At 39.3% G+C, this 22,072-nt stretch overlaps 2 protein-coding genes across 2 annotated transcripts; one reads left to right on the top strand and one right to left on the bottom strand.

Moving 5' to 3' along the window:
* Nucleotides 1–1,265: 1,265 nt before the first annotated feature.
* LOC139137595 (COMM domain-containing protein 9-like) lies at nt 1,266–9,221 on the bottom strand. Its single transcript, XM_070705787.1, has 7 exons — nt 9,112–9,221; nt 5,733–5,864; nt 5,347–5,431; nt 4,389–4,443; nt 3,465–3,499; nt 2,662–2,765; nt 1,266–1,790 (listed from the first exon to the last, which is right to left on the bottom strand). Exons 1-7 carry the CDS (start codon nt 9,151–9,153, stop codon nt 1,647–1,649), a joined length of 597 nt encoding a protein of 198 aa, XP_070561888.1. The 5' UTR covers nt 9,154–9,221; the 3' UTR covers nt 1,266–1,646.
* A 492-nt stretch (nt 9,222–9,713) lies between these two features.
* Nucleotides 9,714–14,304, top strand: LOC139137590 (glutamic acid-rich protein-like). The gene is made up of 2 exons (XM_070705773.1): nt 9,714–9,863; nt 11,010–14,304. Exon 2 carries the CDS (start codon nt 11,050–11,052, stop codon nt 14,014–14,016), a length of 2,967 nt encoding a protein of 988 aa, XP_070561874.1. The 5' UTR covers nt 9,714–9,863; nt 11,010–11,049; the 3' UTR covers nt 14,017–14,304.
* The last annotated feature ends 7,768 nt before the right edge of the window (nt 14,305–22,072 follow it).

Below are 22,072 nucleotides of genomic sequence, written 5' to 3'. Positions count from 1 at the left end.
TCTGAAAAGAAAGAGAGTTCAATCGCAATTCCTCTAGCCCATCCTCCCCCCCCCCCCCCCCCCCCCCCGGCACCCCATCGTAATTTATGAATGCAGCCCAAGCCATGGCGAGACATAGGCGTAGTTGAGTGTGTCTAAGAATACTGTGACCTTTGACCCCACATTTCGAAAACAACTGCAGTTTCTTCCTTTCTTCCATGGATGTCCCTCTTTTCAGAGAAAACATGTGAAAAAGCATATTAAGATGTCCTTCTTCAAATACATGTCTTGTTCCGATATTTTGTGCACTTCACTGCAAAGTTCTTTCATGAGCTGATGAGAGTTTATAGAATGTAATTTTAAGAAGGCTTATTTCATCTTTTTCTTGTGAAGTTTTTCAGCCTTATATTTCATTTGTTTTGTATTTCATTTCATGCCAATGTCACGTATGTGTACATGGCCAAATAAATAAATAATCATTATTTTGGGGTGGAGGAATGGGGAGGGTCACATTTTATAAAGTTAGCCTGGTTAATTTGGAAGCAGAATCCCATTCAATGAAGTCTGATCCCTGATATATACAGTAAAATAAATGCATCAACACAATTTTTGCACATTTATATGCATTTATTATGAAACTAATGAGAATGCAATAAGAAGAGTTGGTTCCTAGATTTGCATTTTATACCATTGATCATAGTCGGTATTTAAAATTTTGCCAATTTTATCTTTACGCTGACACATCCTGATGCAAGTATGTACATCGAACTCCAGGAGTACTTGACTTGAAGTTTCTGATATTGAAGATATTTTGACTGGAAACAATGAATACATCTTAGAGTAAGATTATTTTCATAATTTGAACAACTTTTCAATAAAATAAATGATTCAAGCCTGCACAATCAACATAAGAAATGTCTGGGAAGACATCTTTTAGAAACGTCTTCAAAACCAGTGTCACTAATTTTTTCCACCTCAATTTAAATGCAAGATTGTTACCAACATTACCAATCTTCATTTTTCTGCAACTTTTCATTGACCAATTTTTGAATAATTTGGGACAATCCGAAAAACAACATGTCTGGAGCTGAGAAAATTGTATACGTTATATAAAAAGGTAAAAAAACTGACTTTGTCACTCAAAAGGTTTTTATCAGGGTTGCGGAGGTATATTCTGACAGAGATAGATAATGATTAAAGCACAGTAGGAAATAGTCAGGGTCAAGAAATGCTGGTCTGTCCTTCTAAATATTTGAGTTCAGATAAAGAATATGAGGCAAAGTATCTACAGGTTGGTACAAATTTTATTTGAAATCAAAATATGTTTGACCATAGACTCTTTTTAAGGGGTCTATAATTTGACAACGAAAGATCATTGTACTGTGTTATCACTTGGTTATATTCTGCTTTTCTTTACATGAGCAGTACAGTCATGTTTGAAGAAATTCCAACTTTGATAGGGCCAGACTGGATTATATTTACATACATAAATTTTGTCTCCACTTGAACTGTTATACCAACATTCAGTGAGTATATTTAAACTTACCGCTAAAATAACAACAAGACTATTGATATGAGGAAAAACCTGTACTGCTGACTTAAGACTGAAAAGGAAAGAGACAATTTTTGCTGAATTCGTTTTGCATTATTTATTATGAAAGGACCGACTATGTTCTTTTGGCAACTGAATTTAACTGGTCTCTTATCTTGCCAAGACCATCTAGCATAGTGTCTAGTGTTTCTTTGCTTAACTCAACACTGAGTGAGGACACTTCTGGAACACTGTCCACTTGCTTGGGTGTGTCTTGCACCTGGCAAGGAAACGAAAATAAAACAGGTTATTACATGTGGTTCATATTGACAACGGTAAATGCTGATGCACTCCTTTAATATAAAAGTAGGTATAGCTTGACCTGAAATGATGAAAAAAACATTATGAATTCTTCTTCAAAAGATGTTGAAAACTGAATATGTCATTTGATCATTGGTTCAATATTACATATTGGAAAATGACTTCACTTGACATCTACAATGAACAATTAGTGTTCTCCACAGCTTGAAAATACAGAGAAGTGACTCATTATGTATATTCTTTTGTTATGCTTATGTATTCTTTTTGTTTGGTTATTACCATATGAATAGACTGCTACAAAAACAGTGGGGTGGCCTATCCCTCCAATTCCCCTTGTGGAAAGCCCTGTAAGTGTGAAAAGCTTTGAACAACAACTGTATTCTTTGAATGTACATTATGTGTACAATACCAAAGAATATGGCCAAACACCGGAGAATGTGCCTTGGAGACAGATATTTGGGCCCTTAAAATGTTTTCAATACTTTTCTGATCTACCAGTTTGTGTATGTTTATTTCAAAGCTCTTGGTGTAAGAAAAACTTTCAATGACTTACATTTTTCTGAAATCAGAAACTTTATTTTTCTCCATATATAAAACACAGGGATGGTGGCCATTTTGAATATCAAATATATCGCATAATGTTGGGTAATTGGTTTCTCTTTTACCAAACTCTGCATGATGACCCCTGATTTCCATTCATGATTTGGTAAAAGAACGGCTGAAAAGTTTAATCAAGGAAAGTTTGAGCAAAAGTTTAAGTCTTATATTTTCGAGGCACACACCACCTTAATAACATATCCCATTTCCTGTACAGTACAGCATAAAATTACCTTGAGTTGCAGTACACATGTCGGCATTGACATTCTACTGATTGTATCTGTTGAAGTCTTCAGGTCAACTCTCCAGTCAAAATCTACCAACCTTGGCAGGGAAACTGAAATTTTCAAAAGACACAGAAAGTCATTGTTAAAAATACCATACTGTTTTACGATGCAAGTGAAGTATTTGCAGTTATTGAAAGACAAGTGAAACAAACCTTGAAAGTGGGTTTGTGAGCAGATCAATACACTGCTGTACCAAAAGTTTCGCATATTCTTAATTTTTGGAACAGTAAAGCTAACTTTTGTAATCTACCTTACGAAAAAACTGAAACAAAGATACAGCAAAGAAATCGTTGTACACAAGAAAGGTGACTGTTTGAACATTACAATACCGATAATCATGGACAATCACTGACAGCAATTGATTGCCGTTTGCTGGGTTCTAATTTGATCATGAAATAGGCCTACTGTAAATGATGACAAATTGAACAAACAGCCATATTGCTAAGATGATTGCAGAAACAATTTGAGTGACAAAATAGCAATATTGATTGGATCAAATTTCAAAATATATTTATAAAATTAAGATTACACCAAAGGACACAGTGCTATCCCATACGAATTTTGGATGTGTTACGGAATAGAAAAGCCGTATTAAATAATGGTGGAGTATAGAATTGCTATGATCATGACAAGAGCACATGGATGAATGGATGATCCATCCAAGAAACTGAATTGATGAATGGTGATCTTGTACAGATCATGATGGATGGTGATCTCATCTGAAAGAGCCGTACTAACAGAATACTTACTCTGCCCGTTGACTGACCTATTCCTCCATGACGGCCTGTAAAAATTAATAAAATATAGAATGAAATATATTCTAATGATTGTGACTTCCCTTGTGGTATCAGGACATGTAGCATCCAGACATTTTATCAACCAACCAGGTTTTGCATAGGGTAAGGCTACATGCACGTGTCCAAGCACGTCAATCTGGGTAAACAAGAAGGGGTTTAAATGTCCTAGAATGCCCTTAGCTAAATGTAACCCAAACACCTTGTTTTGTATAAGAGCACTTTCTCTCAGTTACCACTCAGACAAAGTTGGGCTAGAGTTATGGTGTTAAGTGTCTGGTGCATACATGTCCAGAGGGATAGCTTTTCAAGAACACACTATAGTATGTGATACTTATGTTCCTGAATGCTAATCACCTTTCTTTGTGGACACTTACTGAATTTAATAAATCTTTCAATTTTTTTTTTGAAAAATTCTGTGGCTAATTATTATTTCACTCTTTCTCTGAAAACTAGTGTGGAGTTTTAGAATCAAAGATTTTACTAAACATTTTCCCTTTACAGAACATATTGTTATGTGAGTAAATTTCCCAGTCCCATTCACAGCTAGCTGTGATCCTTCAAATTTTTATCAACCATTGTTTCTTAGCTGCAATCACTTTTGATGAATGAGGAATAATAATTAATGAAGATAGAAATGTAGGAAATCCAACGCATGCCTTCCCTGTCAAACTTTTTGCTGTGCTATATGTAATTTACAGCACAGTAACACTGAAGTTGGACAAAACTTGCTCACTACTAAAATCATATACCAGTATGCCTGAATTTTGATGTTCATTTTATGGGCTTGAAAAGCAACTGCTTTCTGACAGAAGAAGCGAAGCAAAATGGACAGTAAAACAGTTTCAATGTTAATATGTGCTTGTGAAATATACTTACAAGTTTTCCACTATGATTTTGGTGATGAGGTCCCTTAGGTTTTTGTGAAAATCTCCTGCACAAGAAACAAGAGAAAAAGTTCATCGGTTTTGATGACAAGATAGATAGTCATAACAAAGACAGCCTAAAGTAAAATGCGCCTCAGGGACAGATATTTAGACTCTCTTACTTTTATAATATTCTTTTGACCTACAACTTGTTGGGGCTCATTTTGAAGCTTATTGAGTAAATAAAGTTTTCACTAGGTTAGTTAACATAAGGATGGCATCCAGTTTCAATTTCAAATATCAATATATATCGGGTAATTTTTTCTCTCGTACCAACATTTTTCCAGTTTCAATTTCAAATATAGGGTAAATATTGCATAATTTGTCTCTCTAGTACCAAAATTTGCACGGCGACCCCTGATTTTTATTCATGATTTGAAAGTCAATGGTTGAAAGTTTGCTTGAGGAAAGTTTGAGCAAATGTTTGGGTATTCATTTCCAAGGTGCAAACTACCTTAATTTACAATGATGTATATCATAATTTTAGTAAAACTTACACAATGACATGATCATACATGTAAATGTACATTGTCAACTTACAAAATTCCTAGAAGATTGTTTATTTGGAATGATTTCACTCTCACACTCCAATCTCCTTTATGAAGGGGACTTTTTTGCCAGGTTTATCCATTGCTATGGGGTCACATACAGAGAATAGTAGAGCACCTGTGTCTTTGTTGACAGAAACGGCCTGTCACTTTGCTGAGTTTAGCAGGGCATTTAGACATGTGGCCATCACTGTGAGCGAGTCCATAAACCATAACCACTGAGAGGTACTAGACTAGAAAACTTAACCACTTCATGAGACTCTGCCCAATCTTCCTTTGTATTTTTATTACCATTATCATAAAAATTCTCCTCTGGCTGTATGATGATAGCATAATAAATCTTTTGGATAATGGACAACAAACCTGGAAACAATGCTTGTACTGAGGCAGCATCTGAGCAGCCTTCAAATATTGCACACTGTATTAATGAGCTTAAACTTCTCAGCATCTGAAAAACAAAAGTTACAAATTTTAAATGCTATATAGTGATCTATACTGCTGTTCACATACATAGGGGAATTTTATTACTTGAATGGTTATTTTTAAAAAGGCAAAAACAGCTTTTGATTAACTTAAGTGACAGATATTCTGTATGAATATAGAAATATGGTGAGATTTGATTTAACGGATTTAATTTTCCAAGAAAGTTTTCCATCTTGAGTTGTGTCTGTGTTCTCCCATTATCTATTTCTTTCACTGTTTCAGTTGATTAATTCATGTTAACTTATCCATTTGTCACTGCTACTCACCTGTTTGGCAGCATTTTGTTGAACTGACAGAGTCACCGCAATGTTCTCTGTCACTTTCTTGGGACACTCTATCACGTCTCTGTACAGGTATGCATCCTCACAAAGACGCAGGACAAATTCCTTTGAATTGGCCTGCAAGAATATACATGTAACTAAAATTATTGACTGAAACAAACATCATAGTAAAGAAACGACAAACACACAATAAACAGGTGGCATCAAATCAAATTCCTTCATACCATAGATCCCCATGGCATAAATCCTCTTCAGCATAAGCTGAAGTGTGATTTTTTCCCTAAATGAATATACTTACAGAGCCAGAGTATGTAACATTTGAGGACCTATTTCACTATTTTTATTTTTGGTGTCAACTACAATTTCTTGTTGTACTTCTCTCACCATATTGACATACACAGTATTCAGTTTGTAAACTCAACCTGTACATGTGTTGACTGCATTGTTATTGTTGACAAGTGAATTCAGGTCCGGACTAGAATCAAACATAAAAACACATTCTACTGTACATGTACAGATGTTGTGTTGACAAGCTTGATAGGAGGTGTTCCAACATGCTTTGTGGTGTAGTACATGAACTTGCAATTGACAAAACAATATTGAAAGCTTCTGGACCTTTAACAAGAAAATCTGTAACTTTTGATAAAATTTCTTTATTGTGTTCTTTAGCAGTTGGATAATTTGTGTCTCTCCTCTTCTCCCTTAACCTGTTCATCCCAAATTCTCCATAAATAGGTCCACAATCGCCATTGATAACAATGGTTTTGGGATAAACCATAGCGGTGTAAGGGTTAAACTTGTTTGAATACAAAGCACAAGCCCTGCTAACACAATCTAAGTGAATAATATGCAATGTTATGGTAGACAAATGCATATAACTTTTCATCTGCAATTCTGTTGTCAACAATGACTATGTATGTTACAGAATTACAGATTACGCTGACAAGTTCAACATGAGGCATTTCCATAAGAATTCTGGAGTAGAAAATAAATGTGTGATTTACAAACCAAAGGAGAAGCTTTATCATAAGTTACAGGAATGGTGCTTTACATGTGTTTACACTGATTTAACCTTGGCTGTTTCATATCACATCAACGAAACTGTAGACAATGCAACGTCATTCACCAATAGCTTATGTGCCTGATGAACTAAAGGAACTGCACTTTTGTGACAATTTTCTGTTTCTTAACTTTCTTCTTTCAAATGAAAATGAGTGTCTGGATGAAAAATCAGTAAAAATGAAGGTGTAGAGAAAAAGACAGTTTAGTGTAAAAATGTAGCATACAAGCTAGCATGACATAACAGGACATCGTTGTATGCAAACACAAATGATTTTCTCAGAGGTATGGTCCTCTTGCCCACGCTATTCCCAAGCCCAGATGCCTCGAAGCAACAAAATGATACATGCAAACCAGAGTCTACTACCATGGAGGTACCAGAAGATGCTACTACTGACCCCAAGTCTTCTTGAAGACAAGCTTTACTGAATGGAATACAAGTATGTATATAATCAAAACGGGGTCCAGACACTTCGCACCAAAACCAGTTCGCCCCACACAACTTCGTCCCAAAACCATTTCGTACCAAAACCACCTTGTCCCAAGTACTACTTCGCCCAACCCCACTTCACCCCAAGTACCACATCGTACTAAAACCACTTCGCCAAAAGTATAGTACCATCAACTCGTCCTGAAACAACGATGTTACGACGTGTCATAAGGTTGTTTTTACCTACAACTTGGAAGCATTAATGTGCTAGGACATTTTGGCTACCACGAACCATTTATCGTTGCATGAAACCATAAACGATAGAATAAGAAAAAAGAAACACGCAAATGCTACAACTCAGGTGCCGTGCGCGGACTTGCACGATGTCAATTTCATGAAATGCGCACACTTTCAAGATTTCAGTCCCAGGATGACAGGAAGGTGGTTATTTTCAGCTTTACCAGTTAGCGATAAGTTTCGGGCAAAGTGGTTTGGGGGACATGACTTTTGGGGCGAAGTGGTTTTGGTACGAGGTTGTTTTGGTGCGAAGTGGTTTTGGTGCGAAATGGTATGGGACGAGATGGTATGGTGCGAAGTGGTTTTGGTGCGAAGTGTCTGGGAACCGATCAAAACACCTTCCTGTTACGTGCACGGGAAACTACAGTTTTTGTGTTGTTGATTGTCAGCATTGACGACATCGAATATCTGACATTAGAGTTTTTCGGACCGCATATGACTAAATCTTTCTGTCATAATTCGGGACAAGGAAATATTGTCGTACCGCGTTGTTTTCACCCATGATGAGTGTTCTCTGTTGTCGTATGTCCCTTTGCAATGAAATCCCATTTACTGCACAATATAGCTCTGCATGGCAGGGCTGTGTTACCGGCGTTATACGGCTATCACCACAGCCCTGCTGACTGCCATGAACCATGTGTTGGCCGCTACAGCTAACACACAGCATCGTACGCAGGGCTAGCGAGAGAGTTGCCTACATCGACGGTTATTTACGAAAAGTGAATAAAAGACTGGCATTTTTGGAAGCGATCGAGTTGTTGAGGTAGGCAGGGATACGACTTTGGCCCAAGAACGCTGAATTTCGGCAGTAATTTGGCTTTTTACGTCAAGTCCAAAAATGGATTTGAAGTCACCAACTCTACGTACGGGTCTTTGCAGGGGCTGTGGTGAGCGGGGCGGTGAGCTGTAGCGGAACACACAGCATCGTACGCAGGGCTAAGCTATGCCCAATAGCGCTGTTCACGGTTACAGGCTTGTTACTAAATATAGCTGTACGCGCGCGACATCGGACACGCAGCTTGAAATGCGGACAAATTTTATCAATGTTGCATGCGTGGCTGTTTTTGCAGCTTGTACTCTGAGTCGTGAATATGTTTTTTAGTATTCACTGTTACACTAGCAGTCGCCCACTGAGATGTATTTTCGTCGTTCTTACATGCGTAATTTTCAAAAGCGTAATCTAAAAATGCGGACAAATATTTATTTTTTCATATTAATGAGAGAACAGTGACGTAAACTGTGAACGGCCCTATACGGACAACGATAGCGAGTTTTCCTAGAAAAGGATCTTTCATGTAAGCCACGCTATCCTTCCTCATATCTAGTTTGAACGTTAGACGACAACAGAATGCTACAATCATAACAGGTCAGCGCATGAACGCACATGACGTACGATTTGTTCTACTTGGAAGTTGGATACGATACGACATAACTGGACACGGTATTACAGTTCTACGACCTCATTGCAACAATCACTGCACTTTCGAGCCTATATCTTCTTCATCAGCATTGATTAAAAGCAAGTTCACGGCTTAGATAAAAGCGACAAATAAAATGGAAGCAATAGTAAATCAGTACCTTCAGAAGAAGGTTGAGTGGTTCGAAGTCGATGTCCGCCATGATGAATGATGAATTTATTAACAGTCTGTGTGTTCGTGTACCGTCTTTAACAATACTCAAAATTATTTTAGTAAAATTATGATGCCAAAATATTATTTCAAAATTCAAGTCATATACAAAATTCGATCTATACTTCAAAAGTCGTATGGACATACATTCTTTCTTCCTGACATGTCGTACTGGAAATGCTACAATTGTTAGTCGATTGGTATGTTTGTAATTACTTTACTCCACACCCGAAAGTGGCAATGCTCATTACCGTCTGAGAAGTGACTTCCGTAAAATCTAGACCAACATATAAGCGGGAATATATATGTACTAGAGCCTGACTCTTCTCTACGTTTTTCATTCTGTTCACTGTTAAAGTTTCTTTTGACATATTGTTCTGAATAAACTTGAGGTACTACACTAAAGCAATGGCTTGTTCAATTGAGACAAAAATTCCAAGTCAACATCATTAAATAATTCATACCGGCGAGAATGAGGGCATTGTCTTTTGCTATTGTCGTAATTATTGATTGATCGAGCGTGTGGCGTAAACACTATAGGTTTCTGTTTTTCTGGCGTTATAGTTACGTTATACACTCATTTAGAATAGTCTGTCTACTATCTCAAGTGACTGATGTGGATTATTATACCGTGGTGAAGTAAATTAATAACCGTGAATTAGGATGGAGTCTGATGAAGAATCCAGAATCCGGGAAATCTAGGTGAGTGTAGTTTGTAAAAGATGCATATTATAAAAGTAAATAAAAGATAGCTGTGAACTGTACACGGTCGGTGTTTTGAATGTCCGTATACTGCCGTCACAACTTATGGAAGCTCATTCAAAACGCTCAGCGGAATGATGTTAACCTCAGTGTTTTGATCCACGGAATTTTCACTCGAATTATGTCTGATATAATGTTGAAACGAGGAAGAAGAGCAAAATTGCACGAAGTACTTCATTCCGTGAAAGTAGTGAAGCCGACCAACACTTCCGATCACGTTTTCAGAGATGTAATTCGAAGTTGACTTTGGTGCACGAATAGAAAGTTTACAAAAGCACTATATGGACTTGTAGACTTCCATACAATGTATACAAATGCCGAAGAAGTCTGTAGACTGAATAAATTGTAGCATAAATTATCTGTCCAGACTGATGTCGAATAAAAACGTAAGCAATCGATACTCTTTACAAATGAAATTACAGCATTCAATGTACCATTACCGCTCTCTAAAAGTACCACAGGCCACCATACCCTAATTTGACGACTTATTAACCACGTTTCGTCGAGATTTTCAAAGCTGTTGTCTTGAATTGAAATATCTGTACTTAGATATTCCCATCATTAGGCATTTCAACTTCATCAGAGTGAACGACAGCGCCCAGGCAATCTCTTCATACGCCGACAATTGATGTTCGTTGCACTGTCCGGAGGAGTCGGCATGCCTCTGCGAGTAAACTTAAATGGAAGCCTAAAACGCCTATGATTAATATGAAACTTAAAATATTGATCATTAACGCGCAATTTTTGCGTGGTACTAGTAAAATCGTTGAAAATGAGGTCATTTCATTAGATTTTCACATTATTTTTGCGAGCACTTCTCTTTCAAGTGGTGTCACCAGTTGACGAGAATTATCTCTGAGGTGACATACACATACATACATACATACATACATACATACATACATACATACATACATACATACATACATACATACATACAAATGCACAGTTCGTGTGTTTATTTGTTCATGTAAACCTGGTGTAAATACATAAAGGGAATGTTTAATATGTAGAGACTTACGTGTGTGCTCAAAACTATCGTATTTCGCTAAAATATAGGAAATTGTCTTTCCTTTCACTCTGCAGGTGATGAAGGAAAACTGTTTTCCCTATTGTGACCCCTACAATGGGGAACCAAAATGCAACTGTTACGCCAGCAGAAAATCCGTCTCAGCCGGCAGAGCCGCCAAAGCCTCGCTATCAGACATTTACATATAATGCGAGGCCGAATCCTGGCAGCAGTGAAGATGAAGTTGATGAAGATTTGGAAAAGGAGAAAGAGCGCAGGAGGAGAAAAGATCCTGAAGCTCGACGTCGAAGGAAACGTGATCCCAACCGTCCTCGGCGGCGCCGACCTCGAAGGGATAAAAAGCCGGAGGAAGGCAAATCAGAGGACAAATCCCGACCGCCTCTTAAAAGACCACGTCGGAACAAGGTAGAACAGGCTCCAGCTTTGGAAAAAATTGAAGAAGAGACGACTGCAGATGAAGTAACCGAAACGGAATACGAATCTGAATTGGACGACCAGAGGAAGCGAGAGACAACCGACAATGAGACTGATAACGAACGGCCTAAGACGGTACAGTCTGTTCGACCAGCGACCGCAAAGTCTGCACAATCGAAGAAAGAGGAACAGAAGGAGGAGAAACCCCAAGAACAAAAACCCCAAGAACAAAAACCAGAACCTAAACAAGAAGAAAAGAAAGAGGGTGGTATCAAGGGCTTTTTCAAGAGACTGTTCGGGAAGAAAGAAAAACCCGAAGAGAAAAAGGAAGAAACAGATGAGGAAAAAAAAGAAGAAAAGACGGACGAGAAGAAAGAGGAGGAGGGTCAAGAAAGGGGAGAGGAAGGGGAGAAAAAAGATGTTGAACAAAACGAACGAAAAGAGGAAGTTAACGAGGAAGTTAAGCAGGAGGAGCCGCAGAAGCAAGAAGAAAGTGAAGAGAAAGAGGTGGAAGCTGAAAGTAGTGACAAGAAGGGTGAAATTAATGAAGAGAAAAGTGACAGTGTTGAGAAAAAAGATGACAATATTGTAGAGAAAGATGATGATGATAAAAAAGAAACACTTGACGATAGTAAGAGTGATAAAAGAGAGGAGGCTGAGGATGTTAAATCCGAAGGAAAGGGTGAAGAGGGAAAAGACGACGGAAAAAGTACAAAAAGCGCGAAAAGTACAAAAAGCGCAAAAAGTACGAAAAGCGAAAAAAGTACAAAAAGTGCCGAGACGAAGAGCGAAAAAGGAGAAGAGAAGGAAAATGGCAGTGATAAAAAGGAGGGAGACGCCAATCAGGATGAAAAGTCTGAAAAGGCAGAAACACCTGAGAGGAAGAGCCTGGAAGACGTTCCCCAAAGCAACGATGGAGATGTTAAACGAGATGGCCTTGTAGAGACAGAGGGAAAAGAGGACGTGCAACAAGAGGAAAAGAAAGAGTCGGATGAGACAGAGAAAGCGTCGTCAGATGAGGCCAAGAAGAAGGCTAAGGCCAGATGGGGTTTTGCAGGTGCTCTGGGGCGATTCTTCGGTGGCAAAAAGAAGGATACAGAGGAAAATGAAAGTGATGACAAAGATAAGGAAAACGAGGGAGAAACAAAGGAGGGAGAAGCGGATGAACTCAAAGAAAAGGAAGCTGAGCAACCTTTAGAGGACGCTTCCCAAGGAGAAAAGGAACAGCAACTGGAAGATGAACAGCAACAGACCGTATCTCAAGAGGAAAAGGGGGAACAGTTGGACGGGGAGGGGGAGCAGCAACAGACTGCAACTGCAGAAGAGGTGGGTACTGCTGAAAAGAAAAATACTCAAGAACAGGACAGTATTAGTGAGGGAGAGAAAATGGTAAAAGAAGCTCCTGAAGCACAGGAACAGGAAACAGGGGAGAAACGAGCACTAACTCAACCTGAGGCACCAGAGGCGGCTGTGGAGCAACCGCAACAACAACCAGCAACGCAAGCGGTGCCTGTAGTAGAAGCAGAGACAGCGCCAAGTCAGGCGGTGGTGGCACCTGTCGCAAATCAATCAGTGGCGACGGCAATCTCACCTGCCCAGCAACTTTTGACCCCAATGCCTCCCCAACAGGTAATGCTAGTGCCGGTCAATCAGCAGCAACTCCCGCTGTCACCAATGCCGGCAGTCGAGGTGAAGAAAGTCATGGTTTCCAAGGAAGTTCAGACCCCTTACGACGCTGCAGTACAAGCCGATCCTAATGACATCGCCGCTACAATGAACAAAGTCGAGAAGCTGGCGATTCTTGACGCCACCCGCCGCGCCGAGACAATCAATACAATGACTGGCCGTTACCAGGAAGACGTGCGCATCGTCACAAGCCGAGAACCACAGGGGCCGCAAACTCTTCATGGGAGAGCGTCCGTGGAAGTACCCGTTACAAAGCAAGGACGCCTCCTCCCCCCTGAGCAAGAGAGAGTAATTTATCCACGGACAAAACGAAGGAGTGAAACTAAATCACATGCGACAGCAACTGACGATCACAAACAGTCAAAATCACGAAGTACTCATACACATACCGAAAGAGAAAAGAATTCGCATAAAAGTCGCAGTACACGTAGTGACAGGACGAAAAGGTCTGAGAAATGGAGCACGCGCACAAAAGCAAGCGGTGCAGACACGGACAGCGAAAGAACACCGAGAAAAAAGAAAAAGAAAGAGAGCGGGGGAATCGCCGTTGAGGACCTGTTGAAACTGATTTCAGGAGATAACGAAAATGTGCACAAGCCAGAGGAGGGTAAATCTGTGAGTAACGACGGGGAGAAATCTGAAATCCAGGGGAGCACGGGTGCAAATGATGAGCAGAAAGAAGAGCTCGTGGAGGATGAAGCGCTTCAAATCGAAGATGGGGATGATGCTATGACCGTGCTCTCGAAAATCGGCGCCAGTCTGCGAACGAAGAAGAAAAACAGAACAAATGGGGTCGACATTGGGGCGGCCAATGACGAGTTGATGGCTATGTTGGCCAAACTTGGAAGTACTGAAAAACCTAAAAAAGGCGATGGAAACAAGTGTTATGTAGGTCATTTACCCCACACTCATCATGACCTGAGTTCAATTAGTCTAGAACATTCTCAAGGTCACTGCCCTTGATGACCTAACAACCTTGAATTCAATTAGTCATGTTTGGAATGTTCTGGAAAGTTGATTAGTTGTGTAAGGGAGATATTTTAGAACAGTAATTAGCATGTCAATAAAAGTTCTAGATTGTTCTTATATGCCTTTATAAAAGGGACGTGCTCAGCTTCCAGTCAGACTTTTGGGATCGTGTCTCTTGTGTGTTACTAAACTCCAGCAGTAGTCATTCTCAAGACTTTTCAAGGCCTTCTCTGCCAACGCTGGATTTATACTGTGGACTTTGTGCAACTTCAAGCCTGCAAGCCAAAGGACTGTTTCATTCATCCAACTGACTGTTACAACTCTGAGACTGGAGCTTTGCCGTCCCAGCTGAGATAAGTAGTCTGTACACTTTTAAAGCTTGTACTCTATCCCTGACTTAGCAATTAGTTTTATTTTCGTAATAAATTTTGTTTAAACGTTAACTGCTGAGTTCACCCTTTTGTTCGTTTTCTCTGCACGTAACAAAATTGGGGGCTTGTCCGGGATCCGAATATTTTGAGCCGTTTGACAACATTTTGCCTGCCTTTTCAAAACTACTGTATACTGTGAACTCAGCAAAATTCAATCATGGCGGAATTCAAGCCAGACGAATTTATGGATGACCTTGATCAGGACGCATTTGATTCCCTCAAAAAAGACAACCTCATTGCACTGGCCAATTTCCTTAAAGTAGATGTCAAAAGATCTATGCGCAAGCGGGAAATACAGTACCACATTGCAAAACATTTAGTTAATTTAGGCCATTTGAGGAATCCACCTTGAAAGATTATGAGCCCGAGTCTACCTTTGAACTAAGAAAATTAGAATTAGAAATGCAGACAAATTTGGAGATCAAGAAACTAGAATTACAAATGGAAAAAGAGAGACAGGCATTAGAAAAAGAAAAAATACAAATGCAATTACAAATGGAAGAAAGACAGAGAGAGAAAGATAGGCAGGAAAGATTAGAAATGGAAGAAAGACAGAAAGAGAGGGAATTGGAAATGAAGAAAAAGAATTACAAATGGAAGAAAGACAAAGGGAGAAAGAAAGAGAGGAAAAAGAAAAGGAAAGAGAATTAGCAGAACACCGACTGCAGTTAGAAATGAGACGTTTAGAGCTTGGACAGTCAGGAAAATTCTTCCCTTCAGACAAGTTTGACATCACTAAGCATTTCAGGTTAGTTCCCCCTTTCCAAGAAAAGGATGTTGATAAATATTTCCTCCATTTTGAGAAAATTGCTCAGAGTCTGAATGGCCTAAGGAGTCCTGGTCTATGCTTTTGCAGAGTGCTTTGGTGGGTAAAGCCAGAGAAATTTACATTCAGTTGTCAGTAGAGCAGGCTTCAAATTATGATTCTGTAAAGGAATTAATTCTCAGGGCTATGAATTGGTGCCTGAAGCTTACCGTCAGAAATTTAGGGATTGTGAGAAGGTGAAAGATCAAACTTATGTTGATTTGCTCGAACAAAAGAACAACTGTTTGACCGTTGGTGCTCTTCTGAAAAGGTCAGTCAGAATTATGACAAATTACGACAGCTTGTTTTGATTGAGGAATTTAAAAGGTGCATCCGGAGTGACATCAAAACATTTATCAATGAACAAAAGGCAGATACATTGGAGGTTGCTGCACGTTTGGCCGATGATTATTCATTGACCCACAAATCTTCATTTCTCAGCAAACCATCCCAGTCCTTTTCATACAGAAACAATGCAGGTAAATTTAACTCCTCCTTTTCATCCAAGAATTTTTCAAAGGAGAGTAGGAAATCAAATGACAGCAGTTCACACAGTTCAAGTAACACTCCCACATCATCAGATCCCAAGTCTCAATCTCCTTCTGACAAACAGTTTGGTACACTTTCTTGTAATTATTGTAAGAAAGACGGCCATTTAATGTCAGAGTGTTTCAAATTGAAAAGAAAACGTGAAGGTCAAAGTGGTCAAAGTGGATCTAAGCCACCGGCTTTATTTCTTCATCAACTCAATTAGAGTCTAATAATGTGTGTAACACATTTTCTGAGGTTAAACCCCTCTTATCCCCAATTAATGAGGTCAAGGTCAATTCTTCTCAAGATAGCATTATGGGTATTTTCGAACCATTTATTCATGATGGTTTTATATCACTTTCTAGTGATTTTTCTTCCGCTACCCCTGTCAAAATTTTAAGAGATACCGGGGCTTCCCAGTCTCTTTTGTTGGCAGATACCCTGCCGTTTTCTGAAAAGTCATTTTCAGGTTCTAAAGTTCTTATTAAGGGGGTAGATTGTAATGACTACATTCCTGTTCCTATCCATAATGTCTATTTGTCTTCGGACTTTGTTTCTGGACCTGTGACTTTAGGTATTAGGCCTTTTTTTGCCTTTCGAAGGGATTCACCTTCTTCTTGGAAACGACCTTGCTGGGGACAAGGTCACTAATCCACTTGTAACTGATAATCCTAGTTTAGATCAGGATCCAGAGCCAATTGAACAAGAGATACCCGATTTATTTCCTTCATGTGCCATTACTCGAGCCATGTCAAAGAAAACTTCCGAGAATCAAAATACTCTCAAAAATAATGTCACAGATGTTGGCTTAAATGACACCTTTCTCAGTCAGGTGTTTGACACGGATCATTCCGTTATCCCTTGTGGATTTGAAACTTCCAGTAAAACTTCTGCTGACCAAAGTCAGACATTTTCTAGATCAAATCTCATTGCAGAACAACACAAAGACCCAGATATTTTGTGTTTGTTTGACAGGGTAGATGATGAAGGTAAAACTTCAGATAGCTCTGTTTCCTACTATACAAAATCTGGTATTCTCATGCGTAAATGGAGACCTCCAGATGTTTTGGTTGATGACGATTGGGCTATAAAACATCAAATTGTGGTTCCAAAGCCCTATCGTGCTGAAATATTGCGCCTGGCCCATGAAACCCCCTGGGCTGGTCACTTAGGAGTCAGGAAAACTTATCATAAAATTCTCAGTCACTTTTATTGGCCTAATCTCAGGCAGGATGTAGCACATTTCTGTAAAACTTGTCACACATGTCAAATGGTAGGAAAGCCAAATCAGACCATTCCAAAGGCCCCTTTACAACCAATTCCTGCATTTCAAGAACCATTTAGTAGGATACTAATAGACTGTGTTGGGCCCCTACCAAAAACAAGATCAGGAAATGAGTATATGTTGACAATTATGTGTACATCAACTCGGTTCCCAGAAGCCATACCACTGAGAAATATAAAGACAAAGACTATAGTGAAAGCTTTAGTCAAATTTTTCACTTTATTTGGCCTCCCTAAATGTGTCCAGTCCGATCAAGGCTCCAACTTTATGTCTGGTATTTTTCAACAAGTAATGGATCAGCTAGGCATTAAACAGTATAGGTCATCCGCCTATCATCCAGAAAGTCAGGGTGCTCTTGAGCGATTTCATCAAACTTTGAAAAACATGATTAGGACCTACTGTTTTGACACAGAGAAGCAGTGGGATGAAGGAATTCCTTTTTTGCTCCTTGCTGTTAGAGAGTCAATTCAAGAGTCTCTTGGTTTTAGCCCATTTGAGCTTGTATTTGGACATACAGTCCGTGGCCCACTTAAGCTCATTAAAGAGAGATTCCTATCAGACGATGATGATTGTCTGAATATTTTGCAATATGTGTCAGATTTTCGTACAAAACTCTCTAAAGCATGTGAATTAGCCAGAGAAAATCTTGAGTCATCTCAGCAGTCAATGAAAACCAAATACGATAAAAACACCTCAAAACGGAAGTTTGAACCAGGTCAAAAGTTCTTGTTCTACTTCCGGTTCCTGGCAAACCACTCCATGCTCGTTACTTTGGGCCATATCTAATTGATAAGAAATTGAGTGATTTAAATTACATCATAACAACACCTGACAGGCGAAAACAAAACAGCTATGTCACATAAATATGCTTAAGCCATATTTTGATAGGGATAATCCTACTATAACTCAGCCTGTCAGTGCAGTCAGTTCAAACCATTATGAAGATAGTGATACTGAAACTGACTTGAGTGAAAATACTCTAAACTCAAAGCTGGGCTCGGTCAAGCTTCAGAACTCAGAAATCCTGGAGAAGCTGGAGTCTACAAAGTTGGCACACCTCCAGCCAGAACAACAACAACAGGTGAAAGAACTGCTCCACGAATATAAACACCTGTTTCAAGATGTTCCAACGAGGACAAACGTCATCTATCACGACGTTGATGTTGGGGACAGTAAGCCTGTAAAACAACATCCATACAGACTGAATCCAACAAAAGCGAAATATCTCCAGGAAGAAGTCAAATACCTGCTGGACAATGACTTTATTGAACCCAGTAAAAGTAACTGGAGTTCGCCGTGCATACTTGTTCCCAAATCAGATCACAGTTATCGTATGTGCACGGACTTTAGGAAGGTCAACACTTTAACAAAGACAGACACTTTCCCAATCCCAAGGATTGATGACTGCATCGACCGAGTGGGAAAAGCCAAGTATGTGACGAAATTTGACCTACTGAAGGGATTTTGGCAAGTCCCTCTGACGGATCGTGCTCGTGAAATATCCGCCTTTGTTACACCAGACGGATTGTTCCAGTACAAGGTGATGCCATTCGGAATGAAGAACTCTCCGGCAACGTTCCAACGGATGATCAACGACGTCATATCCGGGCTAGACGGGTGTGCAGCTTATGTTGACGACGTCGTCCTGTATAGTGACACCTGGGAGGAACACATCAAGCTCATGCGGAAGTTCTTTGAGAGACTGAGTAAAGCAATGTTGACTATCAACCTTGCAAATCTGAGTTTGGTTGGGCGAGGGTGATTTACCTCGGACATACTGTAGGACAGGGTGAGGTAAAACCTGTTGATGCCAAAATCAGTGCCATTTCAAGTTTTCCCATACCAAACTGCAAACGACAACTGATGCGCTTTCTCGGTATGGCTGGTTACTACAGAAAATTCTGTCCAAATTTCTCCACAATTACTGAGCCTTTGACTAACTTACTTAAAAAGAAAGTAAAGTTTGTTTGGTCAGAGCAATGCCAACAGGCATTTGATACACTTAAAGCCATACTGCAAAGTGCCCCAGTATTGTCTGCACCAGATTTCACTTTGCCATTCAAATTAGCTGTGGATGCTAGTGATACGGCTACTGGTGCTGTTTTATTGCAAGAGGATAGTCATGGTGTAGATCATCCTGTTTGTTATTTTCACGCAAACTTAACAAATCCAAGAGAAACTACTCTACAATTGAAAAAGAGTGTTTATCTTTGATGTTAGCTTTACAGCATTTTGAAGTTTATGTTACTTCTTCAAATCAGCCAATAGTGGTTTATATTGATCACAACCCTCTTGTTTTTCTGCAGAAATTTAAAGGCAAAAATCAGAGATTGCTAAGATGGAGTTTAATGTTACAGGAGTTTAATCTTGACATTAGACATATCAAAGGCAGAGACAATTTAATTGCAGACTGTCTCTCTCGTATTTAGAGTTTATTGTTGTTCACTTTCAAGAAATTTTACTTTAGAGTAAACAAAATTTGAGTACTTAAATCTTTTTCAAGATTACATTTGCAAAAGAAAGATTTTTCTTTGAAAAATTTTCTTTTTTTTGAAGAGGGGGTGTGTTATGTAGGTCATTTCCCCCACACTCATCATGACCTGAGTTCAATTAGTCTAGAACATTCTCAAGGTCACTGCCCTTGATGACCTAACAACCTTGAATTCAATTAGTCATGTTTGGAATGTTCTGGAAAGTTGATTAGTTGTGTAAGGGAGATAATTTTAGAACAGTAATTAGCATGTCAATAAAAGTTCTAGATTGTTCTTATATGCCTTTATAAAAGGGACGTGCTCAGCTTCCAGTCAGACTTTTGGGATCGTGTCTCTTGTGTGTTACTAAACTCCAGCAGTAGTCATTCTCAAGACTTTTCAAGGCCTTCTCTGCCAACGCTGGATTTATACTGTGGACTTTGTGCAACTTCAAGCCTGCAAGCCAAAGGACTGTTCATTCATCCAACTGACTGTTACAACTCTGAGACTGGAGCTTTGCCGTCCCAGCTGAGATAAGTAGTCTGTACACTTTTAAAGCTTGTACTCTATCCCTGACTTAGCAATTAGTTTTATTTTCGTAATAAATTTTGTTTAAACGTTAACTGCTGAGTTCACCCTTTTGTTCGTTTTCTCTGCACGTAACACAAGAAAAACAAGAAAAAGGAAAAAGAACAGGCGTCGGCAAAACCGAAAAGTCCCGATAACGATGGCGTGGCCGAGCTTCTTGCGATGATTTCTGCAGGTGCACCGGAAAGTCAACCAAAGGCACCTGTCGGGGGAAACGAAGCGGAAAAACCAAAAGATGACAGCTCCAAACCAAGTAAAACTGGCAGAAAGACGCCAGCCGATGTATTAGCTGACGTCCTGCGACAGTTCGGGCCTAAACAATCCACTGAGAACCCGAGCAGAACAGTCGATAGTGCCAATAACGACGCTGGGCAGAAATCGGGCGAAAACTCGCGGTCCGGATCGGGGAGGAAAACCCCGGCGGATATTCTGACAGACGTCCTGAAGCAAGTCAGAGATTCGCCGACTACTAAAACGTCGACAGATATGGCAGCACAGGAAACAGATAAACCAACCCTGTCCCCTCCGGGCAGTGCGGGTTCAACGGACTATAAAGCATTATTACACCATGCACAAATTCAGCTCCTGGAGGCAACAAAAGTTTTGCGAAGGAAAGACGCCAAAGACAATGTTCAGGACACTTTCAAAGACGAAAAATCTATAAGTGATGATGTTTGAATTATGACAGATGAGGGGAACCGACTTCGTGAGAAATCACATGACTTATACTTCTCACAAATTTTCAAAACAAACATTTTCCCTACTTTCAATCCCACCGAAGTTTCTTTAGGAACTGTTATTTTTTCGCGGAGGTCAGACAAAATAGACAATTTTTCCTGTAAATTTATATCGAAATATAGCTGAATTTATTTAAAAAATCGAAATAAGGATGTACGAGACTGAGTGTCTTAGAAATTTGCACGGTGTTGTACGCTTCTGAGAGTTTATGGTGCATGATGGCCTGAGCTTGCTGACTGTAACGAGGAATAGCCCTATAGGCCTAAACTTTTCTGTATGAATCTAATTGTTACCTATGTGATATTATATGTTTCTCTTTGTTTGCAAAACAATACCTGAACTTGAAATCATTTACAAAGAATGAACTTGTGAAAGTAATCAAAATATACAAAATATGATAATTAACATTAATGCTAGTGAGTAATTCTTATTTTTCATCATATAAGCTTAAAAGGCTTATAGACCCTAAGCTTATAGTTGTTTTTTTTAACGTGTGTTAGGCCAAGTCTTCGCATAAAGCTTTAGGCCTAATGTGTGTATATGTGTGTGTATGTGCGTGTTATGTTTGTGTCTATTCTCACCTCTTCCCCCCCCCTCTCTCTCTCTCTCTCTCTCTCTCTCTCTCTCTCTCTCTCTCTCTCTCTCTCTCTCTCTCTCTCTCATTTGCAACGAAGGCATAGGGTGGGTGTACCATAGACACATGTTTACGCACGCACACAACACACAGAGGGCCCTATAGCCTATGTTATACATACATACATACATACATACATACATACATACATACATACATACATACATACATACATACATACATACATACATACATACATACATACATACATACATACATACATACACTTACATACACTTAGGCCTACATACACTTACATACACTTACATACATACATACATACATCATCTTCAAGGAAACACTCAGTATATGGTAGAATGTACCTCGATCGAGGACAGATATTCTGACTCTCAAAATTTTACAATTTTCTTCTGATCCACCACTTGTGGGGTTCATTTTAAGGCTCTTTGTGTAATAAAAGCCTTCGCCGTCTTAGTTTTTTGGAAATCGAAAATTGTAAAAATTGTATGTTTCTCCATTGATTGCCATTTTGAATTTCAGATCTCGGAAAATTTTAGTTTATTCATTTCTCTTTTACCAAAAAATGCACAGTGACCCCTGATTTTT

Source organism: Ptychodera flava, chromosome 1 (genome assembly GCF_041260155.1).
Source record: "Ptychodera flava strain L36383 chromosome 1, AS_Pfla_20210202, whole genome shotgun sequence".
In the NCBI taxonomy this organism is placed as follows: Eukaryota; Metazoa; Hemichordata; class Enteropneusta; family Ptychoderidae; genus Ptychodera; species Ptychodera flava.
The sequence above is the reverse complement of the archived record's forward strand: the minus strand, read 5'-3'. Positions and strand labels throughout refer to the sequence as shown.

What these genes read in the sequence shown, in the direction of transcription:
- LOC139137595 (XM_070705787.1), bottom strand. Translation starts at nt 9,153, where the DNA reads ATGGCGGACATCGACTTCGAACCACTCAACCTTCTTCTGAAG. An exon ending in AACAAAATGCTGCCAAACAG is followed by an intron (nt 5,432 to 5,732) that starts GTGAGTAGCAGT and finishes TTTGTTTTTCAG; the next exon opens with ATGCTGAGAAGTTTAAGCTC. An exon ending in TAGGTCAGTCAACGGGCAGA is followed by an intron (nt 2,766 to 3,464) that starts GTAAGTATTCTG and finishes TGAAAATTTCAG; the next exon opens with TTTCCCTGCCAAGGTTGGTA.
- LOC139137590 (XM_070705773.1), top strand. Translation starts at nt 11,050, where the DNA reads ATGGGGAACCAAAATGCAACTGTTACGCCAGCAGAAAATCCGTCTCAG.